Genomic DNA, 22632 nt, shown 5'->3' with positions numbered 1-22632 from the left:
GAAACAGAGACAACGGGTACTCTGTAGGGCCCTGTTAGGTTCCTAATCTCCTGGCCCTGACTCAAGAAGTGTTAATAGGAACAAGAGGGGCCTGCCACTAAGCAAGGAGCCTGGGGTGGGACCTTCGCTGTAGCCATGGGGCCATGCTTTGAAATGTCAATGTGATCTGCACACTGGATGGTGGGCTAAGGTTTCCAAACAGTAAAAGGACCGAAACCACTATTTGCAGCACTATAAAGAGGAATGTGCTGTGAGGCACTAGGCAAATTTCAGCAAAGTGAATTATTAAGTCCTTTGGAGCCCCACGTGGTGGAGAATTGCAAATTGTTATCTGTTCTACAGAGCCTGTCTGGTCAGCCGCGGGACACTCTGTAAAGCGCGCTGCACTCTAGAAGTGGAATGGTTTGCCAGCTACAAAGCCGGCTCCCTCAGCCCTGTGTGAACAGCACTGTACCCTGCAGAATCTACAGAGGCTTGCAGGGCAGGACTAGGTCCAGGCTTTGCCGCCTCCTGGCGGCCAGGGAAAAGGCGATCTGGCCGCAACCTAGACTACTGCAAAGAAGAACCTGCGCATGCGCAAGAAGAAACGCCCGCCCACTTTAGCCTGTGGGTACTCACGGCCAGACATTGGTTCTACCTTTATGTTATTCTTCAACGAAAGTTAACCAAGTCCCTTTAAGGATTGGCAGTTTCCTCTTACAGGAATACAGTAGCAGGGCACATGTGTCCTGATGGCGTTGGGACTGGTGGGCCATTCTTTTAAATCATGCCATCCTGAGACAGGACCCACCAACACAGATCTTGGGGGAAAGAACCAACCTATGTCTAAAGGCGAGAGGCTCCGTGAAACTGTGAACCTGGGAAACTACTGCACAGAGGTGAAGGAAGAGTGGTGACAGAGGCCCCATGGGTTCTGGACTCTCCCAGGCACACCAAGGCCCTGCTGTCAAACTGTGTGGGCTGACTCTCCCCATGGCCCACCTGTGCCTGAAGTTACACTCCAGTCTTCTGACTTGGGCATGAGCACATGAGTCCTTCCTAGCCAGGAGTAACCCTCCAGAGAACTGTGGCTGAGTGCCTGTGTTTGTCAAGCTAGGAGAAGCAGTCACTAGATCCTGATGACCTCATAGAGTAGTGTATGGACACAGGTCCTTTAGGATATTGTCCTGAATCCACCAGTGCCTGAGATGACACATTCCTGCTTACAGGAGAACAGGGGTAACGGGGCCTATGCAAGTCTTCCAGGCAACAGCTCAAGAAGCACAGAGCCATGCTGACCTACCAAGGGCATTTATACCAAGTCGCATCCTCAGAGCCTTCTTGTAGGCATCACTACCTGCCCTCGGCCTCAGCTGGCTCTGACTACGTGTTAGGGAGCTCTCTGGGCACATTCTCTCAGCTTACAGCTGAGATAGCAGTGCAAACAATGTGGAGCCTGCTGCTTCCTACCCGGTCATCTCTACTTCGGGGACCATCACTTGGATGAGTGAGTCAGGTTGCCTCTACAGGGGCCTAGCCTAGGTGGCCATGGAATGAAGCACCTCAGCCCAGCACCTTGAGAGCACCTGTGGCCTGTGGCCAAGTCTGAGGCCCTGGTGGGCTGGCAGCCTCCAGGCCCTAGCTATATTGTCCCGGCATGGTCCCAGAGTAAGGATTCCGCCTAGGGCTCCACAACTCCCCAAGAAAGAGCAGGCTTGCCACAGTCAGTCTCACACGATTTTTTTTTTTTTTTTTAATTAAAACAGCAATAGGTTCCTGCCCAGGAAAAGGCTGGAAGAGGCAGGCCTTTCTTCACAAAAATAGATTTTCTTCTTTTTTTTTAAAAACACCACCAAAGTAAACCTATTAGCTTCCAAGAGCTGGTCACACCTGGAGAGTTGTTACAGCTCCCTCGTGGCTTTGAGCCAAGAGCTTGAGCCATCCTTGCAGACTCCAGTCCGAGCACTGGGCGGCTGTGAGCCTGCTGGCACCCAGGGTTAAGTGGTCAGCTCCAAACCATGCAAGAAAACCCAGCAATACCCACAAAGCAAAAGGCAACAGGAATAATAGTTCAAAGGGAAAGGCAGATACCACTAAAGGTGGTAACCAGAGGCTGTCTGAGGACAGTGTGTCCCTCAGAGACCATTGGCCAGTGCTGGGGGGAAGGCCTTGGGAAGCTCAGTACGTCTCTCAGGAAAGTCTTAGGAGATTCATCCCCATAGTGTGTCCTCAGCACCTGAGACAGGATAGAGATGTCCCTGATCCAGGCCACAGTGTACGAAGTCCATTCATTCAGTTGTGATTTAAAATATATATACAACCTGCATGGCATCCAGGACAGTACCAAGGCTATGGCCTGTCCAGAGAGACACCAGCTGCCTGCTCTTCAGAAGCGACAGCGTTTGCCGGGGTACACAGGCCCTGTCAGATTCATCCCTTGGGTAGAGGCCTGAGACCCTGGGAGCAGCAACAGCAGAGGCACTGTGGGGCACATATGGCCTGGCTGGGAGCCCCTGAGGTCTGGTTCTTTGGCACTTGGGACAGCTAGTTGCAGAGACCGACAGGAACAACCCCTTAATTTCTCAAATGCCCAGGAACAGAATGGCAGTAGCTTATGGCTGTAGGTAAGTGCTGCCCCAGCACGGATGTATGGATGCTGGCAGACCAGTGGGGTCCTGGGCCAGTCCCTATGAATCCTCTCCCAGGATCTCCTTCACAAAGGCAGCAATGTCTGTCTTCTTAGTTTTGTGCAAGGTGAAGAATGGGTGTTCCTGGTAGGAAAGAGAGGTACAATTTCTAGGGGTGAAGGGGCACAGGAGAAAGTATAAAGGAGAGGTTCCCTCTTTTCATGCCCCTCCTACCTGGCCAACTCCTGCTGGTCCATCCAGGACCGCTGCCCCTCGAAGCCCTCCAAAACCATCAAAGCTTGTGACTCTGCCTCACCCTCCTACAAGAGTCCCTCCTGCCACACAAACATCTCTTTCCTCAAGGGTACCAGACCTCTGCCCTACCAGACCCTCTACCCTTCCTTCATTAGCAAAGAGCCCATACCCATCCTTCCAGGCTCAGCTCAAATGGCATCTCCTCTAGGAAGCCTTCCCTGATGCCACAGTGACTCCTGTGCCCCACTGTCACAGCCCCGTGCACCTTTCCACAAGGCCTGGGGTACAGGCATGGGTGAAGGTGAAACTACACAAGCACATGCAAGGGCCAGGCAGAAGAGCTACCTCTCTACCCTGGAGTGCAACCCTCTTCCAGACAGTCCCACCCAGCCCCACCCAGCCACTACACAGCACAGGGGACAGGGCAGGTACTTCTCGTGCACACTCACCATCAGCTCCAGGTAGCTCATGCGCTCTGCAGGGTTCTTCCTTAGGCTAGGAAAGAGGGCAGTGAAGACAGGCTCACACGGAGGAAGCGAATCCAGACAGGCTGGGCTTGCCCCCATTGAGCAGCACACTCCTGGGGCTCAGAGATGGAGCAAACTGTCTGGGAGTCTCGCCAAGTGGCTTGGGGTCCGTGGGTACTAACTCTATAGTCTTGCAGCAACTTTCCCTGCCTCTTGGAGACCAGTGGTCTCTATAGTGACCCAGGCTAGGTCTGTGGCACCAACCCCAACATGCTCTGCCAAAACCACAGACTAGATTATCCTTTATCAGAAGGGAGGACTCCAGTCATTGGTTCCGGAACATAAAGTCCAACCAACAAGAGGCAAACTAATCAATGACTTTGTTACTGGTCTCCTGGGCCTGCAGCTTTTCTTGTTTTCTGCTGAGAGGCTTTGACTTGTCCTCTGAGCATCTCTGGGCCAAACATGCAAAACATTGGTTTGCTCTCACTAGTTTCCTCTTAAAAATGTATTTTCTAAATCTCTCTTATAACCCAAGAGTTATAAGAATACTTTTACTTTCCATGCAGTTATTTAATTATGGTTAGAGAGCTCGTCTGTATAACTGCTTTTCTTACTCTTTTGTAACTTCAAACATCTTTTTTTTTTTTTTTTTTTTTTTGAGACAGGGTTTCTCTGTATAGCCCTGGCTGTCCTCTAACTTACAGAGATCCTTTCTCTGCCTCTCAAGCGCTGGGATTAAAGATGTGCACCACCACTGCCTGGATCAAAAACATGACTTTTCTAAAACCTCTATGAACTTTCTGTAATTCAGTAAAAACTTCTAAACAACAAAAAAGCAACTTCATTATGCATTTTAATGTTCCATAATATATGTTACTACACACAAACACACACACACACACACACACACACACACACACACACACACATACACACACAAAATCCCTCTACTCTTTGGGGCTACCTGATTCATCCTTTTCTGCAAAGACTAGAACTAAAAGCTACCACTGGGACTAAAACCTTTTACTCGTGCTGGAACTAGCTTTACCTCCTGCCTTCTGATACCAGGTGGCTCAAGGGTTATCTTGCTGCAGAAGGAGGGGACACAGCCCAGATACTCACCACTGGCTAGTGAAGTCCACAAACTCAGGGGAGAACTGGTCCGCTGGGAGCTGTGGGGATGGCTCCTCCACCACCTGCTTCAGCTGCTGGAACGGTGTGCCCCAAGACTCATAAGGGAATCGCAGAATGGCCATCTCGATCTGAAGTAGGGACAGCAGTCAGCAGGTTCATTTGGTACCCAGAAGCATGATGAGGAAGGGATTTTACCCATAATTCCCCAGCACCCCAGGCCAGGCCTTGGTATGAGGGCTGACACTGACTGCCCTCATACCAAGCAGCAGGCCAACTAACTACTGAAGCTCCTCTGACTGGACTGGCAGACCTAGCTCAGACTAAGGCTCACCCTGGGCTGGGTTTAACCCTTACTGGTTTTTTAAATTTTTTTTTCAAACACTCTAAAATTGGATGATTTGTATTTAACAACTTGGGTTCCAGACAGCGTGTCAAACATGAGGAGTGGCAGCCACATACACCTTTCCCATAAGGTGGCAGTAATCAAAGTACCTCACTGGGTCCAGTCCTAAGCCCCTGTTGGCCCAGCTACTTCCTCTTCAGTACCTCCCCAACACAGACTTCAATATCCAGGGCCACCTATCCAGCTGTTGTTTTTACTAGTTAGGCCAACAGGGAGTGGCGGACTCCTGCATGGATACCTCCTGACGGGTGCAGTGGAAGGCCTCAGTGACAGGCTGTGACCACCATAAGGAATGGAGGAGACCTCTATAGCAACTGCAACTGGCCCTACATAGAGCACTAGAAACTATTCTGATGAGGGACTTTCCTGTCAGGTTCCATGCCTTTCCAACCAACGTGGGAACAGCATGAATGGGAAGACAGTGTGTGTCACATGTGTGCCCGCCCACAGGACAGAACTGCATGCAGCATTTCCAGAATCTACTGCAGGACCTTTCTGCAGACTGCAAGAGAAAGCTCAGTAGCACCCATATACCTAACCAAAAAGCACCAGAGTATGGACCTCAAACATCTTGTCTGTTTTTGGCTTTTCCAGACAGGGTTTCTCTGTGTAGCTCTGGCTGTCCTGGAACTGACTCTGTAGACCAGGCTGGCCTTGAACTCAGAGATCTACCTGCCTCTGTCTCTGCCTCTTGGTATTAAAGGTATACATTACCCTGCTCAGCCTGATGATTTTTTTTAAAGAGTTTAGAAAAAGATAAATAAAAACTAACTCAACACAAAGACATATAAGACAGTTTACCTATCACAGGACCCCCCGGGAGCCAGCCCCCTATAATGACTGAGCGTCAGAGACAGCAGTGGAGATGGTGACACCACTCAGGGCCTTCTTGGTTCAGAGTGTGACCTGTGTCTGTGCAAGGTAACTCCCTTGTATTCTGAGACACAGGAAATTTGTGTGCCCAGAGCTCCCAGGGCAAGAGGGATGCACTGAACCGTACCGTTGCAGCATTTTAAGTGGAAATGTTGGGCCAAGGATAAACATAAGTGGTGAACCTGGAGGAAGAGGTCCTAGAAGACAGTCCAAGCCTTGCTCCTGTTCCTGGGGCCTGAAAACCCTACTGTAAAACCCTGCCTTCAAGATAAAGCCTCTTTAAAAATAACAAAATGTCTTCCCCAATAGTCATGAGATCAATCATGGGAACTTGGACAGTCTCAAAACATTTAGGCAGGAGGAACGAAGAAAGTGGACAGCATATCTTGGTAACTGTGACTCCTGACGGTCAGAATGTCCCTTTCTGTTAAATATCTTTGCAACGGAAGATAGACTATTCTTGCTATATCATTTTCTCACATGTGTTCAGTACAGAAGTGTCCCCATCTTCAAAGAGTTTAACTTGACTGTAACATTTTGCTGGCTAGTTTTGTGTCAACGCTACACAAGCTAAAGTCATTTGGGAAAAGGGAGCCTCAACTGAAAACAGGTGTGTCCCGTGTGTCGTTCCCCCCCCCCCCCCACAGACTGGCCTGTGGGCAAGCCTGTGCATTCTCTCAATTGATGTAGGATACCCCAGCTCACCATAGACACTCAACCCAACCTTTGGGCTGGTGATCTTGGGTAATGTAACAAAGCAGGCTGAGCAAGCCAGGAAGTAGCACTCCTCGTGGCTTCTGCTTCAGTTCTTGCCCGGATTCCCCTTAGTAAAGGGGTGCAACTGGAAAGCTGTAAGCCAAAATAAACCCTTTCCTCCCCAAGTCCCTTTTGGTCATTGGTTATTGTTTTATCACATTAATAGGTGCATCGGAGCTCTCGGCCAGGCAGTTCTAGAAGGCAAAAAAGTCCATCCCCACACCTGGACTTAGCTTTGTCTGATCCAACTCAATCCTAATGGTCTGGGCCCTGCTCCTCCCTCCAAACCAAGGGTCCTTTCAGCCTCCACAAGCCAGGATCTACAGCCTCATGCTACTGAACCTAGAGAAACACAAAAGGAACCTACAGCAATAGGTTCCTATTTAGGGGGGGACCAGGCACTGTTTTGGTTTTTTTTGTTTTGTTTTTGAGTGTTGGGAAGGATATTGAGACAAGGTCTCATGAAGGCCAAGCTACCCTCTAATTTATTATGAAGCTGAGGATAACCATTTAAAAAGGATGCTACCATAGGAATCATATCACAGGAAGGTGCCATCATGCCCAGCTAAGAGTTTGCCTTCTTGATTTACTTGCACGGCAACAACTAAGCTTAGCATTGCCTGGGATTTCCTGATCTACACCAGTGGCTCTAGAGAAAAGGCTGAAATCACAGGATACAGAGAACAATCATGATGGTCAGGAAAGGGTCCTACAACTCCCAGATATCCTTGTACTCATATAGAAATGTTTGATGGAACCCACAGACCCTATACAGACAGACATCCATCCCAACAGGCCAGCAAGTGCTGAGCCCAGCCCCAGACGTACCATGGTGATGCCGAGGCTCCAGACATCAGACTTGACATTGTAGCCCTTCTGATTCAGTTCAGGGTTGATCCTCTCAGGCTGCAAGAAAGACCAGAAGGCTTGAACACCCAACAAGGCTCCCTCAATTAGACCTTTTCTCTTCTACACCAAAACAGAATACCATTAGGTTCTCCTGCCTGCATGATATAGGCCAGCAAGAGCGAGAGCCAACCCCTGCCTTCCCCCCAGGCCACCAGTCTTAAGGATCCCCATGTTCCTAACAACAGAGAACACAAGTTCATCCAAACAGGGATCATGGAGTATAGGTAAATGGTGGCAGGGTCTCTAAGACTGGAGGTACGGCTGGAAATAGCCAGCCCACTGCACAGAGGCAAAATCTTGTCCTGGTCTCCACCTTGCGGGGATGCCCTGACTCACGGCCATGTAAGGCTTGCAGCCAGCATCCATTGTCTTTGCCACAGAGTCCACCAGGTAGCCACTGATGCCAAAGTCGCACATCTTCACATGCCCTTCCTTGTTGATGAGGACATTGGATGGCTTCACATCTACAAGAAGAGCAGACCTTTCTCAGTCCATGCCAAATGGGATGCTACCTTCTCCAGTGCCCTGTGGGCCAGCAGCATGCTACCCAATGCCCCAAGGATTAGCCAAGGAAACAGCGGCAGTGAGATCTGCAGCACCAGGCCCCATCGCTCGGCTGGATGACAAATCAAAATGAACTTCAGCCTATCCCAACCAAAGAGAAACATCTGAGCTCTGGAGACTCTACCTTGAGGCTACCTAAGCACGTCACCTGCTATGGACACAAATCCAGCAAGCAGAAGGTAGTGGGTGAACAATGAGGTGGAGTGAAGGTATGCGGATGGGTCTGTGCATGCAAATGAGGAGCCCCACCCATCCCTGTCTCACAGGAGGCAGGAGCCTCCAAGCAAAGGGCCACATGGATGTGAAAAAGACAAAGATGCCCCAGAAAAGACGGGAAGGTTCCATGCCAAAGAGTCAACAATGATGACCCGTGGACAGAATGGGATGGGTGCTGGTCATCGAAGTCCACTTAGCCTCCTTCGTTTTCTAGGTACAGTGCAACCAAGTTAATGGGAGGCTGATACTTAATTAAGTATAACCCTGGAGGGGGAAGCCCAGACTAGTGGCCATGGGGGCAAAGGAATCCCAGAAGAGTCCAGGATAGTCATGTGTGGGGTAAGGGGGCTTGTATCAGAGTCCTAGTGTGACATGCCACAACCTAGGTGCTCCACGGCACAGGAAATGTAAATATGAATGAGAAGCGGGCCATGGGGCTGGAGAGATGGCTCAGTGGTTAAAGCACTGACTGCTCTTCAGAAGGTCCTGAGTTCAAGTTCCAGCAACCACATGGTGGCTCACAACCATCCATAATGAGATCTGATGCACTTACATATAATAAATAAATACATCTTTATGAAGAGAGAGAGAGAGAGAGAGAAGCGGGCCATGGAGCTCAGAAAAAGCTGGGATCCACTTAGTTCCTCCTATTCAGAGTGCAGCAGGCAGAGCCAAAGGCACAAATGCAGAAAGCGGCCTATTCCCCAGCAGGTATATCACAGTCTGCCCCTCCCTGAGCCTCTGTGGCTGATGGAGGACACTGACCTCTGTGGATCACAGACAGCTTGCTATGCAGGTGCTCCAGGGCCCGCACGATCTGAATGGGGCAGGAGAGGCAGGGCTGCTATTATTCCAGGTAACAGAAATCATAACACAGCAGTAGAACCCCATCTCCTCTAAACACACCCCAGCTCCTGCCTACGCCCCAAATCTGTCCCTCATCCTGGCTGTCCTAGGACAAACATGTCAGCTTCCTGCCTTCCTCCTGCTCCACAAATCCCAAGCAGTGCCTCCTAAGGGCTTTTACCAAGACCTACCAGGCCCCCAAGTTTCTCTCACTCCCCCATGAGCCACCTCTAAGAGATTAGACAAAAAAAAAAAAAAAAAAAAAAAAAAAAGAGCCTGAGGCACAGGGTGGTTTAAACGCTTCCAGATGCAAATAGGATTAAAGGGCATCCTTGATACGACTGCCCGCCCTGTTTCAATACTCAAACCAGAGTTGCTGCCCTCCTCTAGAAACAGCAGGCTCAGAAAGCAAACATCTCCCCAAAGCAGCCTGGACCTCCAATAGCTGTCAGGCGGCATCTGAGTACAAGGCAGTGGGACACACGGCACTTTCTTCAAAGTGGGTGGGAACGTGAGAGCCGCACTCACGACCTTGGAAGCAGGGAGCAGTCCAGTCTGAAGAGCCCCATCCCTGGGGCCTCTTCAGCAAGGTACTGCTCTCAGGCTTCAGAAGTACTGAGTCTTAGAGGGGACAGCTACTCTGCCAAAATTCAGCCACACAGCAGGTCCTGTGCATGCTGGGTAGAGCGAGGCCACTCACAGACACAGCGATCTCCCCCAGGATGTCTTCCGGAATTTTCATGTTCTTCTCCAGCACCTTCCGGTAGAACTTATCCAGGGAAGTGTCCATGAGCTCCATGCAGATCCATACATCCCCCTGTGAGAACATCCAGTGCTTAGCTGGTCCCCCAGTGCTGCCCAGCCCTGGGCAGTCTACAGACTCCCAGGCTTCTCCAGCCTTCATCTTAACAGCCTCGCTGTGAGCACCAGGTCCAGCCTCCACCTGGGAAGGGACACGATGACCCTTCTCACCACACTTCTCACCCCTCGCCATCGCCGTCTGCCTTTCAGATCGGCCTCTCTGGCACCTCACCATGCAGTTCATGCTCCCCCGCCCTAGTCTCCCCGCTCTGTGCCCTAGTATAACAGTGTTCCCAAGCAATCGGGAACCTAGTGTGTCCTGAGACTTTTAAGTCAGGACATAAAGGGACAAGAACCGAATTTCTTCACTGGAAAATGACCTTTCTTCTCCCCAGCAAACCCGCATAGCCTTGGGATGAGCTGGCTGACACTTACACAAGTTGCTCAGTCCACCACATGAGATGCATAAAGTGGGGTCTGAGCCACCACTGGGACTTGAGAGGGACCCAAAGGAAAGCCAGGGCAGAGAAACATCACGGACCACTCAAGAACTCCAAGATGGCAGGTCATCATGGGAAGTCCCAGTTCCATCCTGACTCTGGTGCGTACTATATGCTTCCAACGGCAGCTCTGTGCTCTTGCTCCTAGACCCTGCACCCTGCTTTACCCTCCATTCCTCTACCCTAACATACACCTAGACTCTAGCCCAGATCCTCACCCCTTCACAGTGCTTCTCCCCTGGGGGCTTGCCCTGAATGGCCACTACGGGGCTAACAGAAAGCAAACGACCACAAACAGAAATCTCAGCTGCCCCGGAGCTCCAGGCCCCTGAGCACAACCTGAAGAGAACTGCTCAGACACCTGTTTAATCTTCAGACAGGGAACCTGAGGCAGAGCGGGTCAGGAACAGGAAAGCCTGCCTCTCAAGAAGAGCCCAGCCAAGCTGCATCAGGTGAAGGGTGCTCCCTATACCTTGAGTATAACTCCCCTATACCCAAAGGTCCCGGGAACTCCACACAATAGGACTGAAATGGCAGTCGTGATTGGCAAGAGGTGGGCAGAGACAGAGCCTACCTCTCTGAAGAGGGCACCATAGAAGGTGACAGTGTAGAAGCAGTCGACCGTGCGCATGTTGATGTCTAGGTCCATAAGCAGACGTTTCTGCTCCTGTGTGTTCACTGTGGCCCGGATGCGCTATAGGAGAGCCACATGTCAGGGCCACGGATTAGGCTGTTCCCCTAACCCAGTCCATGAGGGCCAGGAACCTTGGGGAATCCATGGCCCTGACTTGTCTGAGAAGTTCTGCCTCAACGCTGGTGATGACAGTGAGGGACAGAGCCACAAGTAGACAGTCACTCTGAAGCTCAGCCAGTGCCTCCTCCAGTGCTACTCCAGGTAGGGTGAAGCCCTGCTTACCTTGACAGCCATGATGGTACCACTCTGAGCATGCCGCACTTTCTCTACCACCCCATAGGCTCCACGACCCAGCTCTGAGATGGTCACCAAGTCATCAGCCTCCACTTCGAAGTTCTTAAGAGGCAAAGGGAGAGGTGATTGGTAGGCACCAAGCTGGAAACTGGCTCTTGTCCCTCACCCAGAGAAAAGCAGAGGGCCAGCTTGTCAGATTTGAGCTCGCAGCTACTATACGCCATGTACTATACGCTTTGTGACCCAGTGGAAAGAACTGAGCCAATCTGACCCTACCGCTGATCTCTATAAAATGGGTGCAAAACCAAAAACTCGGAGACTATGGGAGACGTCTTCCACACACATCTCAGCAAAGGGAGCTATTAGTCAATCATCTACTGACCCTTTGTGGGAGTTCCCTCCCCTGAGTGAGAGACATGGGATTACACAACTGGACTAACAGAACACCAGGCAGTGACAAAGGCTTGGGGAGGGAGGATCTTCCAAGAAGAGGCTCTCGGCCTACTCTGCCTGGTACACATCCCCAAATCAGGCTTCTCAATAGTAGGTGGCCTTCCAAGGCACTCAGGGGTATGGACAGTATGGAGTCTAGGGTCTGACCTGGGGTCTGGGGAGCCCAGGAGTCTACATGTCCCACATGGTGCTTCCAGGTGGTACAGATTTCATGTGGGATTCATAGCCCACACTCTGAGGTAGGCAGTGTGGCAGCTCTGCGCTCCTCACACCCCTCCCTATAAGGCAGGTGGAATGTACTTCTTCCAGAGAGGAGGTCTAAGGGCAGATAGCCCAGGGCCACAGCCACCAGCATGATAAGCTACGGTAAGCTCCTCCCTGAGGCCCAGCTCCAGCTACCTCTCAGTGGCCCTATGGAGGCCTCTCAGTGTCTAGTTACCACCTACTCTGTCTCCGATAGTGATGAAGGTCCGGGAGTCCAGGTTCCGGGGGGGTCTGTGGAGAAAGCAGATCCACAAGCTTCTCTGAGAGAAGGAGCTATAGGGGGGTGAGGGTGAAACACACTGGCCATGGGGGCAGCTTACAGTCACCTCAGTCCAGTGACTGTTAGGCATCCACAAGGTAAAGTGTAACGGTGCAGCCCTGACAGAGACCCCAAGACAAGGACTGGGAAGGCATGGGACAAACAGCCAATGCTCCTGAGACCCTCTGGAGCCACCCAGGGCGGGATGAGAAGAGAATGCTCTCTCACCCACCTCTGACCCCCGTATTCCTGCTTCTTACTCATACCCCTGGCCTCCACTAAGAGGCCTCTCCAAGTCTCAACAAAGTGAGAAACTTAAGGCAGACTCACGTGGGGTTGGACACAGGTGGCTTGGACACGCAGGATATCCGTAAGTCCTTTTTCCTTTTGGATTTTCCTGAAGTGGAGAAAAGACGGGGATCTGATCAACATTCAGCCCTGGGCTGTGCAAAGCTAGGGACAGAGGTCACTCAGATCTCTGGTACACACACACACACACACACACACACACACACACACACACACACACACACACACGTCCGAGAGTCAGTATGATCAGTACCCAGAGAGCCTCAGGGCTTTGGGGTAGGCAGAGCATGGTCCCACTCAGTCTGGGGAGCAGGTTCAGTCCTCCTCCCACAATAGCAGAGACAAGCCCCACCCTCCTGGGAGCTGCCCTGCAGCTGGGAGGCATCAGACAGCTGTGCCTATAGCACGCGCGCGCGCACACACACACACTCAAATGCTCAGCTATGCATGAGTTTCCAGGCCTCTTACTGCCAGGAATGGAATGTCGTCTGCCCAGTACCAGTGTTCCCAACCACACAAAAGCTTGTGTCCTACGTCTCTTGTTTTGGGCTGAGCTGTGTCTTTCAAAACTTATATACTGAAGTCTTGACCCCCCAGTACCCAAGAATGTGACCTTATTTGGAAAATGGTAGGGTTTTTTTGTGGCCAATTAAATCAAAATGATATCATTAGGGTTGGCCCTAATCCTGTGACAAGGCTGGTGGGTGTGTTTGCATTTGTGCATGTGCACATATAGGGGAAGAATCCCAGGTAAGTGTTCTCCCAACCCCACTGGTATCCTTATAATAGAGGAAACGGGTACAGAAAAGGAAGATAAGTGGAGCCATGGGAGATGCCACCCCTTAGCCAAAGAGAGGCTTGAAAGCAAGCACAGGCAGAGCCTTCCTGGGTGGCCTATGAGAGCTGCCTACCCTCCTCTCCGATACCTGCTGCGGAAGCCGTCCACTCTGTGGCCGTGGGACTTTATGACAATAACCCTAGCCGCACTGTGTCCTTCCACGAGGGTCAACGTTCGTGGGGGAGTGCCTGAGACTGAGTTCTAATCCCTGCTCACTGTATTTCCACACTCAGAGCCTCAGTTTGCCCACTGGTCAAACCAGAGCATAGACACCCACTGGGGCAATGAAGACATGGCCTGGTGCACAACCGGCATGAACGGACTTCCACCTCCTATTTGTAGGGCCATGTGGCTCAGCGCCCACCACTGGCAGCAGGCACTGACTCTTTCAGTCTCGGCTTCTCCAGGAAGCAGGGGCTCTGACCCCCACCAGGGGAGAAAATGTGAGAGAGAAGCAGGATGAGAGAGGTAGATGTGACAAGTCTCCTCGGTATCACACAGAGCAGGAAAGCAGTGACCAAGTGCCTGCCCTTCCCAGAGGCTTACACTGCATCCTGCAAACTGCCACCAGCTCACTCTGGCCACCTAGCTCCTGAAGCCACATCTAAACCAGTTTCTGGCAGATCCAGCCATAGCTACGCACAATATAGAGCTTGGGGTGTGACTAAGGCAGTAAGGCCTGTGTATTCGGGCCAGCCCAGAGTGGCTTTCAAAAGTACTGACCAGAAGATCGAGGGAGGCAGCTGGGCTCACTGCAGACCCCTTCGGGAGCAGGGGGTTTGTCCCTGTGCTGGAGGGACAGGTCCTGAGTCTCATGCACCTGTGGGTCCAAGTCTTTGCCAGGTACCACGTCTGGCTACACGTGCTAGGAGTAGAGGTAGACAGCTACAGAAACTCTGCATGGACCCAGAATGGCATAGCGTGCAAGCTATTTCTCTGCACTTTGGCCTGTGATATCTAGTTTGCATTCCTGACATGAGGTTCTCTGTAACCAAAATATAAAATATTCTGTAATAAAATACACAGCTCTGCTTAGAATATCTAGAGTCACAGCCTGACCCCCAGCCCTGACAAGCCAGTCTAAGAGAGCTTATACTGCTACCCACCCACATCACCTCCACTTTCTGCTCTCCTGTGTCTCTGGCAGTGGGTTGGGAGATGTTATAAGCTCTGCCTTTTGCCAGGCCTCAATTGCCCCATCTGTCAAGGCCATGCCCATACCTGCCTGCTGGATATGGTGGTGAGGTCTTCTTATTGTCCCAGCCTGGGCAGCACACAGCCAACTACCCTAACAGGGCCACCAGCCTATGTTAGGAGTGACCTGAGCTACCAGAACAGCTATGCCAACTGTCAGAGGGGATGGGCAAGGCCACATTGGGGACAACCCAGAGAGAGGCCTCGAGCCACCAGCCACTGCTGGCACTATTCAATGCCAATGTCAGGGCTTGGCCCAGATGGTCAGGCAGCCTGGGGCTACCCAGGTGTGGCCCAAGGTGGTGACTGTCACCACAACAAACAGAGGCTCTTGGCCACCATGAGCAAACCACAAGCCCGCCAGGATCGCAGGGTCCTTTGTGCAGGCCAGCCTAGAGCTAGGTGTCAAAATAGCTCACTCCTCACAGCAGCTCCCCAGGCAGAAAGTGGGGACACTGAAGCTGAGAGGGGTTCAACCACTAACCTGAGGTTCCAGCCATGATAATGAAGTACCCACAGATAGGGTGAAATTCTGGCCCCCTCTGCTGCCCTTGCACCATCGTCCCCTCACACTTCCCTGGGTGAGCCACCTTGTTTCCCACTGTATCTGCTTTGCACATACCATTCTCTCTACCCTTGATGCTGCATCTTAGTCCTCTGCTGTTCCTGAGTCTTCCCAGCCTCTACTGTCAATTCTTGCAGTTACTTTCCCTGACAGGCCACTCTGGAGCCAAGTGGCTGGGCTCAACCCTCACTCAGCCCCTTCTTTGTTCTGCGCTCTCAGACACATGATTATACCTCTCTGGGCAACAGGGCCTCAGTGTATGTGTAGAGGAATGGCAGACCTCCCAACAGAGGATCGGGGTGGGGGTGGGGGATGGGGTTGCTATCTGAGGCCACCTCCATGTTACAGCTCCATGCAGCAAAGTTTTTCACTGTACAAGTCGGTCAGAGAGGAGAGATGGCTTAACAAAGGGCATTGTGGGCATCTGGTGGGGTAAGGATATGACCCTGAACAGACCCACTTGTTCTAACATCCAACCATCAGCAAGGATAGTCTGAGAGCAGGCCACGGGGAACAGTTGCCATAAGACAGTAAGTTCCATCCCATGGTATCCAATGACTAAAATGGCACCCATACCTTGTTTATGATCCCCACCCCTGGCCCCTGGGCCTGGGCAACCGAATTGGAAGAAGCTAATACTGCCACTTAAGTGTCAGAAGCAAAATGTCCCATCTGCCCACTCAGCTGGCTGTCTGCATGCAGCAGTCTTTCAGAGAACATGCTAGGCCATCCACATCTGAGCGGGATAAACTGAGCACCAAAAAGAAGGGCAAGCTTTTCTGGTGAGCAGCTACCCCTAGGTAGATAAACTGTGCCAGCTTCGAGTGCCTGGAAGTCAGGTGAGCACTTGATAGGGGATAGGGTAAGCATGGAGGACTGAGCCCCCTGGCCATGGCAAGGGGCCAAGCACAGATGGAAAAGGGCCGAGTCTTCTTCCAGGGGCAGAGCCCCAACCAATTCCAGGACCCAGTACTGGCCTCACAGGTCAACATAAGCAAGAGTTCTTCTCCTTGGGCCAGACCTCACTAAACCTTCATCTTGAGGGCTTTCAAAACGCTCATTTCCCTTCTGCTAAAAATCGTTCCTCTGGTAGCCCACTCCCATGGCAATTCAGAACGTTATCATGTGCCAGGCCAAAGTACTGACCCTTGGACACCCCGCCCCCAGCCCCGACACCACCCATCTACATTTTTACTATGCCCAAACCCTGCTGCTAATATCCAGGAGCCTTTTCAGCCCTGTGTCCAAGGAGCCTGGCCTGTCATTGCACACTTGCTGACTCAAGACAAACACCTGAACTTGGTGGCACCTGCAGTGATGTAGGTGACCAAAACCAAGGCTGTTCACACAGCCACACAGGTTGGAGCAGCAAGAGAAACACCCACCCACATAGACTCTGAACTGTCCTAAACCAGCACCTCATCAAGCCACACACAGAACTTTCCTTCCACTCCACAAAGTCCCACCACAAATGAAACCAAAACCAAGAGAGAAGAGGCACGGTGGTCCTAGACATCAGACTCCAGCTCCTTCCTCTTCTCATCCCAGGGATATCCTGTAGTTGACAGTGTGGAACAGCCTGGGCCTCTGTAGGACAGGGGGATAAACACACTTTGGGCACACCAAAGTTCAATTTTATTTATCTGTATATTTTAAGGCAGTGTCACGTTAGACCTCATTGTATAGTATACAGCTGAGGATGACATTGAATTTTTCATTTTGAGACAGAGTCTCACGATGGCCTCTTCCTGCTAAGTGCAGAGATTAAAGGTATGCGCCACCACAGCTATTGAACCACGACATTGAACTTCTGCTCCTCTTGCCTCCACCAACTGATTGCTAATAAGCTCAACTTGAAAAACTGGCGCTATAACTCAACTGGTAGAATGCTTACCTAGTGTGCATGAGGCCCTGACTTGAATCCTCAGAGATCCTGAGCTTGATCCTCAACAGCACATAAAACCATGGGGTGGGGCACATTTGTAATTAGGTCTCAAAAAGAAAAGGAGAGAGAGGAGGAGGAGGAGGAGGAGGAGGAGGAGGAAAGACAATAGGGAGCAAAGGGGGAGGGAGGAAGTTGGAGGGAAGGGAAAGCAGGAGCAGGCTTCACTATGGGCCCATACATGCAAGGAGGGCCCCGTTGAGCTGATCACAGAGAGCATCCAGAGAAGCAGCCAAGGCAGCCCTGGACTCCAGCTCAGCGGAGGCACTACTACCATAACCCTGCAGGCAGGGCTAAGAAGTAGGGAGGGCTAGAAAGCCACTGACCCTGCCAAGGCCAGGTATCACTAGGCCTGTAGTACGTGCCCCAGTGAGATAGGGCAAGCTGCCATTGTCTCTGCTCTTTACCTGCAATGGGGGAAGAAAAATCTATAGGGGCTGCTGGGCACACAGGCCTGACAGATATGGGCAACATGGACAAACAACCAAGGGGAGGTGTGAGAGAATGCACACCTGAGTCCTGCTGCCCACTCACTCCCTCCCTCACTCCCCAGGCTAGCACCAGGTCTGACATGGATGAAATTCTCCCACCTGAGAAACTAGCCCAGGAGGTTGTACCCTGAGGCCGGCCTTGCACCTCCTGAGCTTCCCTCACCTATGCTTTCAAGGCGGCCACTGGTCAACAAGGCTGAGTGACAGGGACAGATCTACAGAAAGGACAGACTAACTCAGTTCTCTACTCCCCTTCCTGATTGTCTCAGGCAGTTCAGGAGCAATGGTAGCTTACGGCTTAGGAAGCAGAGGAGAAAAAGAGCCGAGAGCTCGGGGTTCTCAACCTGTGGGTCAAGATCCCTTTGGGGATCAAACAACCTTTTCACAAGGGTCGGCTAAGACCATTGGAAACCACAAATATTTACACTACAACTCATAATAGTAGCAAAACTGCAGTTATGAAATAACAATGCAAATGATTGTATGGCAGGGGTCACCACAACATAAGGAACTATAGTAAAGGGTCGTAGCATTAGGAAGGTTGCCCTAGAGCTTGGCAAACTCTGGCTTCCTGACCAAAGAAGCCTCGTGTCACAAACCCTATGAATACATCATCAGAAGCCATGTATTCACCTCCCAATGAGAAGCAGCCAGAGTCCCAACAATTAAATAATGACAGATGCCGTTTGTTTGGGAAACTCTATCTCCCATCTTTACTACCACCCTGCAGGGGAGAGGTACTTCCTCCCACTGCCCAGAAGCGGACTGAGAGTCAAAGAGGATATGCCATTTGCCCTGATGAGGAAGTAAGAGTCAGGTTGGGATCCTAGGCCCATTATAACATAGCTGCAATGCTGCTGGATAATGCCATCTGCATCCATACAGGCAAGGCTCCTGTACTTCCTGGGAAGGGGGGGAGAGGAGCACTCCGGCTTCTTCTCTGAAAGATGTCCCCTACTCACTGGACTAAAACCTAATCAAAGTATCAAGAATGTACTGGATACAATGTGTTCAATGTTACATTGCAAAATGGGCAGAGTAGGGATCTGACCGAGGCAGTTCAAGCTGGCTGTCCCTGCAAGGCCACTGCTCCTGGCTCTTACTAGACCTTGCTCCCTGGGCCAGGGACCGTCAACAACAGCTGCCATCTACTCGTCTGTGGTGAGCAAGAGGAAGCAAGAGTCATTTACCTAACAGAGGAAGTTCCTGGACAGGACAGGAGGATCTGCCCAGAATCCCAGCTCAACTGAAAAGTCCAAAGCAGACCGTCACCTGTGATGTCCAGCCCAGGACCAGGGGCAGCCTACAGGTATGTAACCCCTGCCTGGCATTGCCCCTTTAAGCTATAGGCAGTGACTGGCATGCCTGTGGTGAGTCAGCACCCAGTGTCTGCTGACTCACCCACCGGAAGCCTGGCTGCCTCTCCCCACACAGGCTGACTGGGAACTTTACTGCCTTCAGGCCCTGAGCCACAGGCTGGCTGATAGAGAGTTTCCTGTGCGTCACACCAGGACGGGGGGAAGTCCCCAAGGTGCCACCCTCTAGTCTTTCCAACTCCTGGGACAGGAGGAAAGCTTATAACCATAGCAGACAGGACCAGGACAAGACATTCAGTGCTCCTTAGTCTCACTGGGCTGCCAGAGCCACCAGCCACTGATGAACTCCAATGACAACACCTCCAACAGAGTGTCAAAGGCCATCCCTGACAATATGCACAAGGACAAACAAGACATGCAAACCCAGACCACCCTGACATGTGCCCCTGTACCAGCTGCCCTTGGCCTCAGATGGCAGGCAGTGACCCACTAATGAGCAAGGAGACAGGAGATGTCAACAAAGTTGTGGGACCTACATGCCTTACACATGTGGAGAGAACTTCCTAAGCTTGGGCACAAAGAACTAGGCTGCCAACCGTCCAGTGGGAAGTTCATAGATAAAGTTGCAGTCCCCACCAAAGGTCAGGTGCTACCACTCCCCGCTGTGTTCAAAGTCCTCTGCAAACAGGCTAGCAAGATAGCCCAGCAGGTAAGAGTACTTACTATCAAGTCTAATAATCTAAGGTCCATGCCTGAAACCCACATGGTGGAAGGTTGATCCACAAGACTGAACTGAAAGAACTGATACCCACAAAGTATACTAGTATACTACATGTGGCATGCATATATATATATATATATATATATATATATATATATATATATATATCATGTGTATATTTTTTTTTTTGGTTTTGGCTTTTCAAGACAGGGTTTCTCCGTGTAGCTCTGGCTGTCCTAGAACTCACTCTGTAGACCAGGCTGACCTCAAACTCAGAAATCCGCCTGACTCTGCTGCCTCCCAAGTGCTGGGATTAAAGGCGTGCACCACCACTGCCTGGTTGTGTGTGTAATTTTTAAGTCTCCTGCAAAGGTGAAAAAGAGTTCCTGTCAGGGTCCACATTGGTATGGCCTCGCCAAGGTCTCCACTTTGCACCAGTTGCAGGGTCACACTGAGGGAAGCATCCACTGTAAAGACTGCGTGCATGATAGGTGGTCCTCTGCTTCAGCAGACCTCACGCTCCAGTGAACATGGGGGTGATAGCCAGGGTCCCAGGGTCCCATGGCTCCCCTAAGCACCTCACATGGGAACGGGATGGAAGGAGATCATCATAGAACCTGCTGTAGCTGTGCTCTGCCAACATAGCTGTGCAGCCTCTGTGAATGGTAAGTGTTCCCCAGCCTCTGTTTATGGGCAAATGGGGTGATGAGTAATAAAGCAATGTATAACACGTGGAAAAAAGAAAAAAAAAAACCTCTTAGAGTTTTGGTGAATGGATATTGTCAGTTTCCCACTACAGCTATCTCCAGACCCCTAAAAGGCTACAGGGATTCTGGCCCAGGAAAAAGCCTCCACCCAAACCATCCAATACCATGTTACCTAACCTACAATCTGCAAACTCACACTCAGAAGAGAGGCCCGGAACGTCCAGTGCCAGGCCTCAAGTCACCAAGCACATGAAAGCCCATGGTCTCTCCCTATCACTCACAATCTCTCCGGCTGTGATCTGCAACTGCAACTTTTATTTTGGTGAGGCATCTCTTGCCTGGAAGAGCTGAAATGCCTCCAAAACAAACACTGCTTCCAAACCCTTCCTGAGTGGAGCAGCATCTAATTTCCTGGTTCTCAAGTTCCACGAGGTCTGCACTGCAAGGTCCTCCCCAGCCACCTCCCCCAATAAGTGCCTCCCTAGTTACTCACAGAAGTTGGGCAATGGTCAGGGATCTGGCCTCCCACTTATGTAAGATGCAATTACCCCGTCCACTAGGCTCCTGCAGGGCCATGGAAGCCAGCTGTAGGGGACCCAAAAGGCCCCCGCCTGCTCAGGACAACCTGACCAGGACCAGGACTCCTGAGGTTGAGGTTTCCTAGGTCAGAAGGAGAGAAGGCCACCACTGCACAAGTACCCTCTTAGGTGCCCGCCATCCCTGTCCTCTGTGCTCTGCAGCTGCAATCCAAAACTGGGCCCAGCGTTGCAGCAGGAAAGCTGGAGATAGTCAAGGAAGTGCAACAACTATTTGCCCCTGGGTACCTACTATGTGCTGGGCGCTATGCTGGGTTCTCGATCATCTCAGACGTGCTTGCTTCAAACCACTCTACATTCAATCTCACATCACGCCCCTAATATCCATTTCATTAATAAGTCCTAGACATGCCCAGAGACTAGCCAGGTGAAGCAGTTCAGAATTCAGAGGGTCAACCCATTCATATCTCCAGGTCCAGCTTGGAAATCTTTTCTGCAGATCAACCCTACTGAGTCTCTGACATGTCAAAAAAAAACATCCTTCTCTCTTCCTGGAGAAAAAAAAAAAGCATTCTGACCTCCAAATCTTGTCCCCCTCACTTCCCATGACAAATGCTGCTGCTGCAGCCCACGCAGCACCACTGCCACCTCACAGAAATTTCCAGGAAAGACAGTTAATTGGAGAAGGACAAGCTTTGCACAGCCAGCCCCTGGCCTGCTGCTAGCCCAAGGACCAAACAGCACGTCTAAGAGCAGACTAAGAAACACTAGGTGCAAGAATCGGTCAGCTCGGGAAACTCAGTGAGAAGACTGCAACTGAGTAGCAGGTAGCATGGGCAGAGCTGCGAAGTGGAGACGCCAGGAAGTTCTACAGGGACAGCCTTAGGGAGGAGTGCAGGCAGCCAGTGAGCAGGCCAGCAAGACATGGGGCAAAGGAGGATTCACAAGGATGGAAGGAGTTGGAAGAGTGGAGGAGCTCTGAGTAGACAGGTTTCCGGCATTGGGAACACAGCCCTGGGGCCCAGAGTAAATTCCAGCCTGGACAAAATCCAAGAGCCTGGCCTGAGAGGGCTAGAGCAGCCCAAAGACCCTCTAGCAGGGATCACTGAAATCCCTGAGTCCAGGATGAAGCCCGGAAGCCTAAATGAGGAGCTCACGGTGAGGCTACAGACTTGGGAGTGGAGCGAGAACTAGGTCCTGCCTGGGTGAAGTCCCACGGCCTAAGATCCGGATTCCAATAAGGTCCCGTGAGGTCCCGGGCTTGGGCTGGACCCAGTCCTGGGTTGGAGTGCAGACGTCTGTGCCCAGCCCGGAAGGGAGCCCAGGATCACGGGCGGACTCAAATTGAATGTGGCACGGGCCGCGCAACAGGGCGGGAGAGCCTACCTTTGGTCTGAGGCAAGCTGGCCGGCGGGCTCGCGGCGGGCGACTCCATGCTGCGGACCGTCGCGGCGGAGAGCACTAATCTAGAGGACAGCAGACTACACCGGGGCCGGGCGCGCTCATGGCTGCTGGTGGCTGGCAGCGGCGGCAGGCGATGGGCGACAGGCGACACAGACGCGACGGTTCCAAGCGTCCGAGGCGGGCGGCGCCAAAGCCACACTGGGCAGCGCCGGACGCCTGCCGACGGCGCCACGCAGGCCCCGCCCATCGTACTGATTGGCCCGCCTGAAAAGGCCCCAGCCTATCAGACGCCGCCCGGACTGTCACGCACAAACCCCACCCTCCAAGAGCCGGAATCCAACCCAGCTTTCCCCTTAGTACAGCTCGGCTCCG

General features: G+C 51.7%; 1 protein-coding gene across 3 annotated transcripts; it reads right to left on the bottom strand.

Moving 5' to 3' along the window:
- Window positions 1-1702: 1702 nt before the first annotated feature.
- Window positions 1703-22460, bottom strand: Map2k3 (mitogen-activated protein kinase kinase 3). Of its 3 annotated transcripts, none has more exons than NM_008928.5 (12): window positions 22243-22460; window positions 12568-12634; window positions 12161-12209; window positions 11250-11363; window positions 10908-11027; window positions 9733-9849; window positions 8952-9003; window positions 7743-7870; window positions 7326-7403; window positions 4454-4593; window positions 3311-3356; window positions 1703-2750 (listed from the first exon to the last, which is right to left on the bottom strand). In NM_008928.5, exons 1-12 carry the CDS (start codon window positions 22289-22291, stop codon window positions 2667-2669), a joined length of 1044 nt encoding a protein of 347 aa, NP_032954.1. In that variant the 5' UTR covers window positions 22292-22460; the 3' UTR covers window positions 1703-2666. The 3 variants fall into 3 exon arrangements, 2 of the variants coding, with proteins under 2 accessions (NP_032954.1, XP_006533431.1); XM_006533368.4 differs by lacking the exon at window positions 22243-22460 and adding an exon at window positions 12800-12983 and having other exon boundaries at window positions 1813-2750; NR_157293.1 differs by lacking the exon at window positions 8952-9003.
- Window positions 22461-22632: the final 172 nt, after the last annotated feature.

The sequence above is a fragment of the Mus musculus genome, chromosome 11 (genome assembly GCF_000001635.26).
Source record: "Mus musculus strain C57BL/6J chromosome 11, GRCm38.p6 C57BL/6J".
NCBI classification, from domain to species: Eukaryota; Metazoa; Chordata; class Mammalia; order Rodentia; family Muridae; genus Mus; species Mus musculus.
This window is presented reverse-complemented; position numbering and strand designations above follow the sequence as displayed.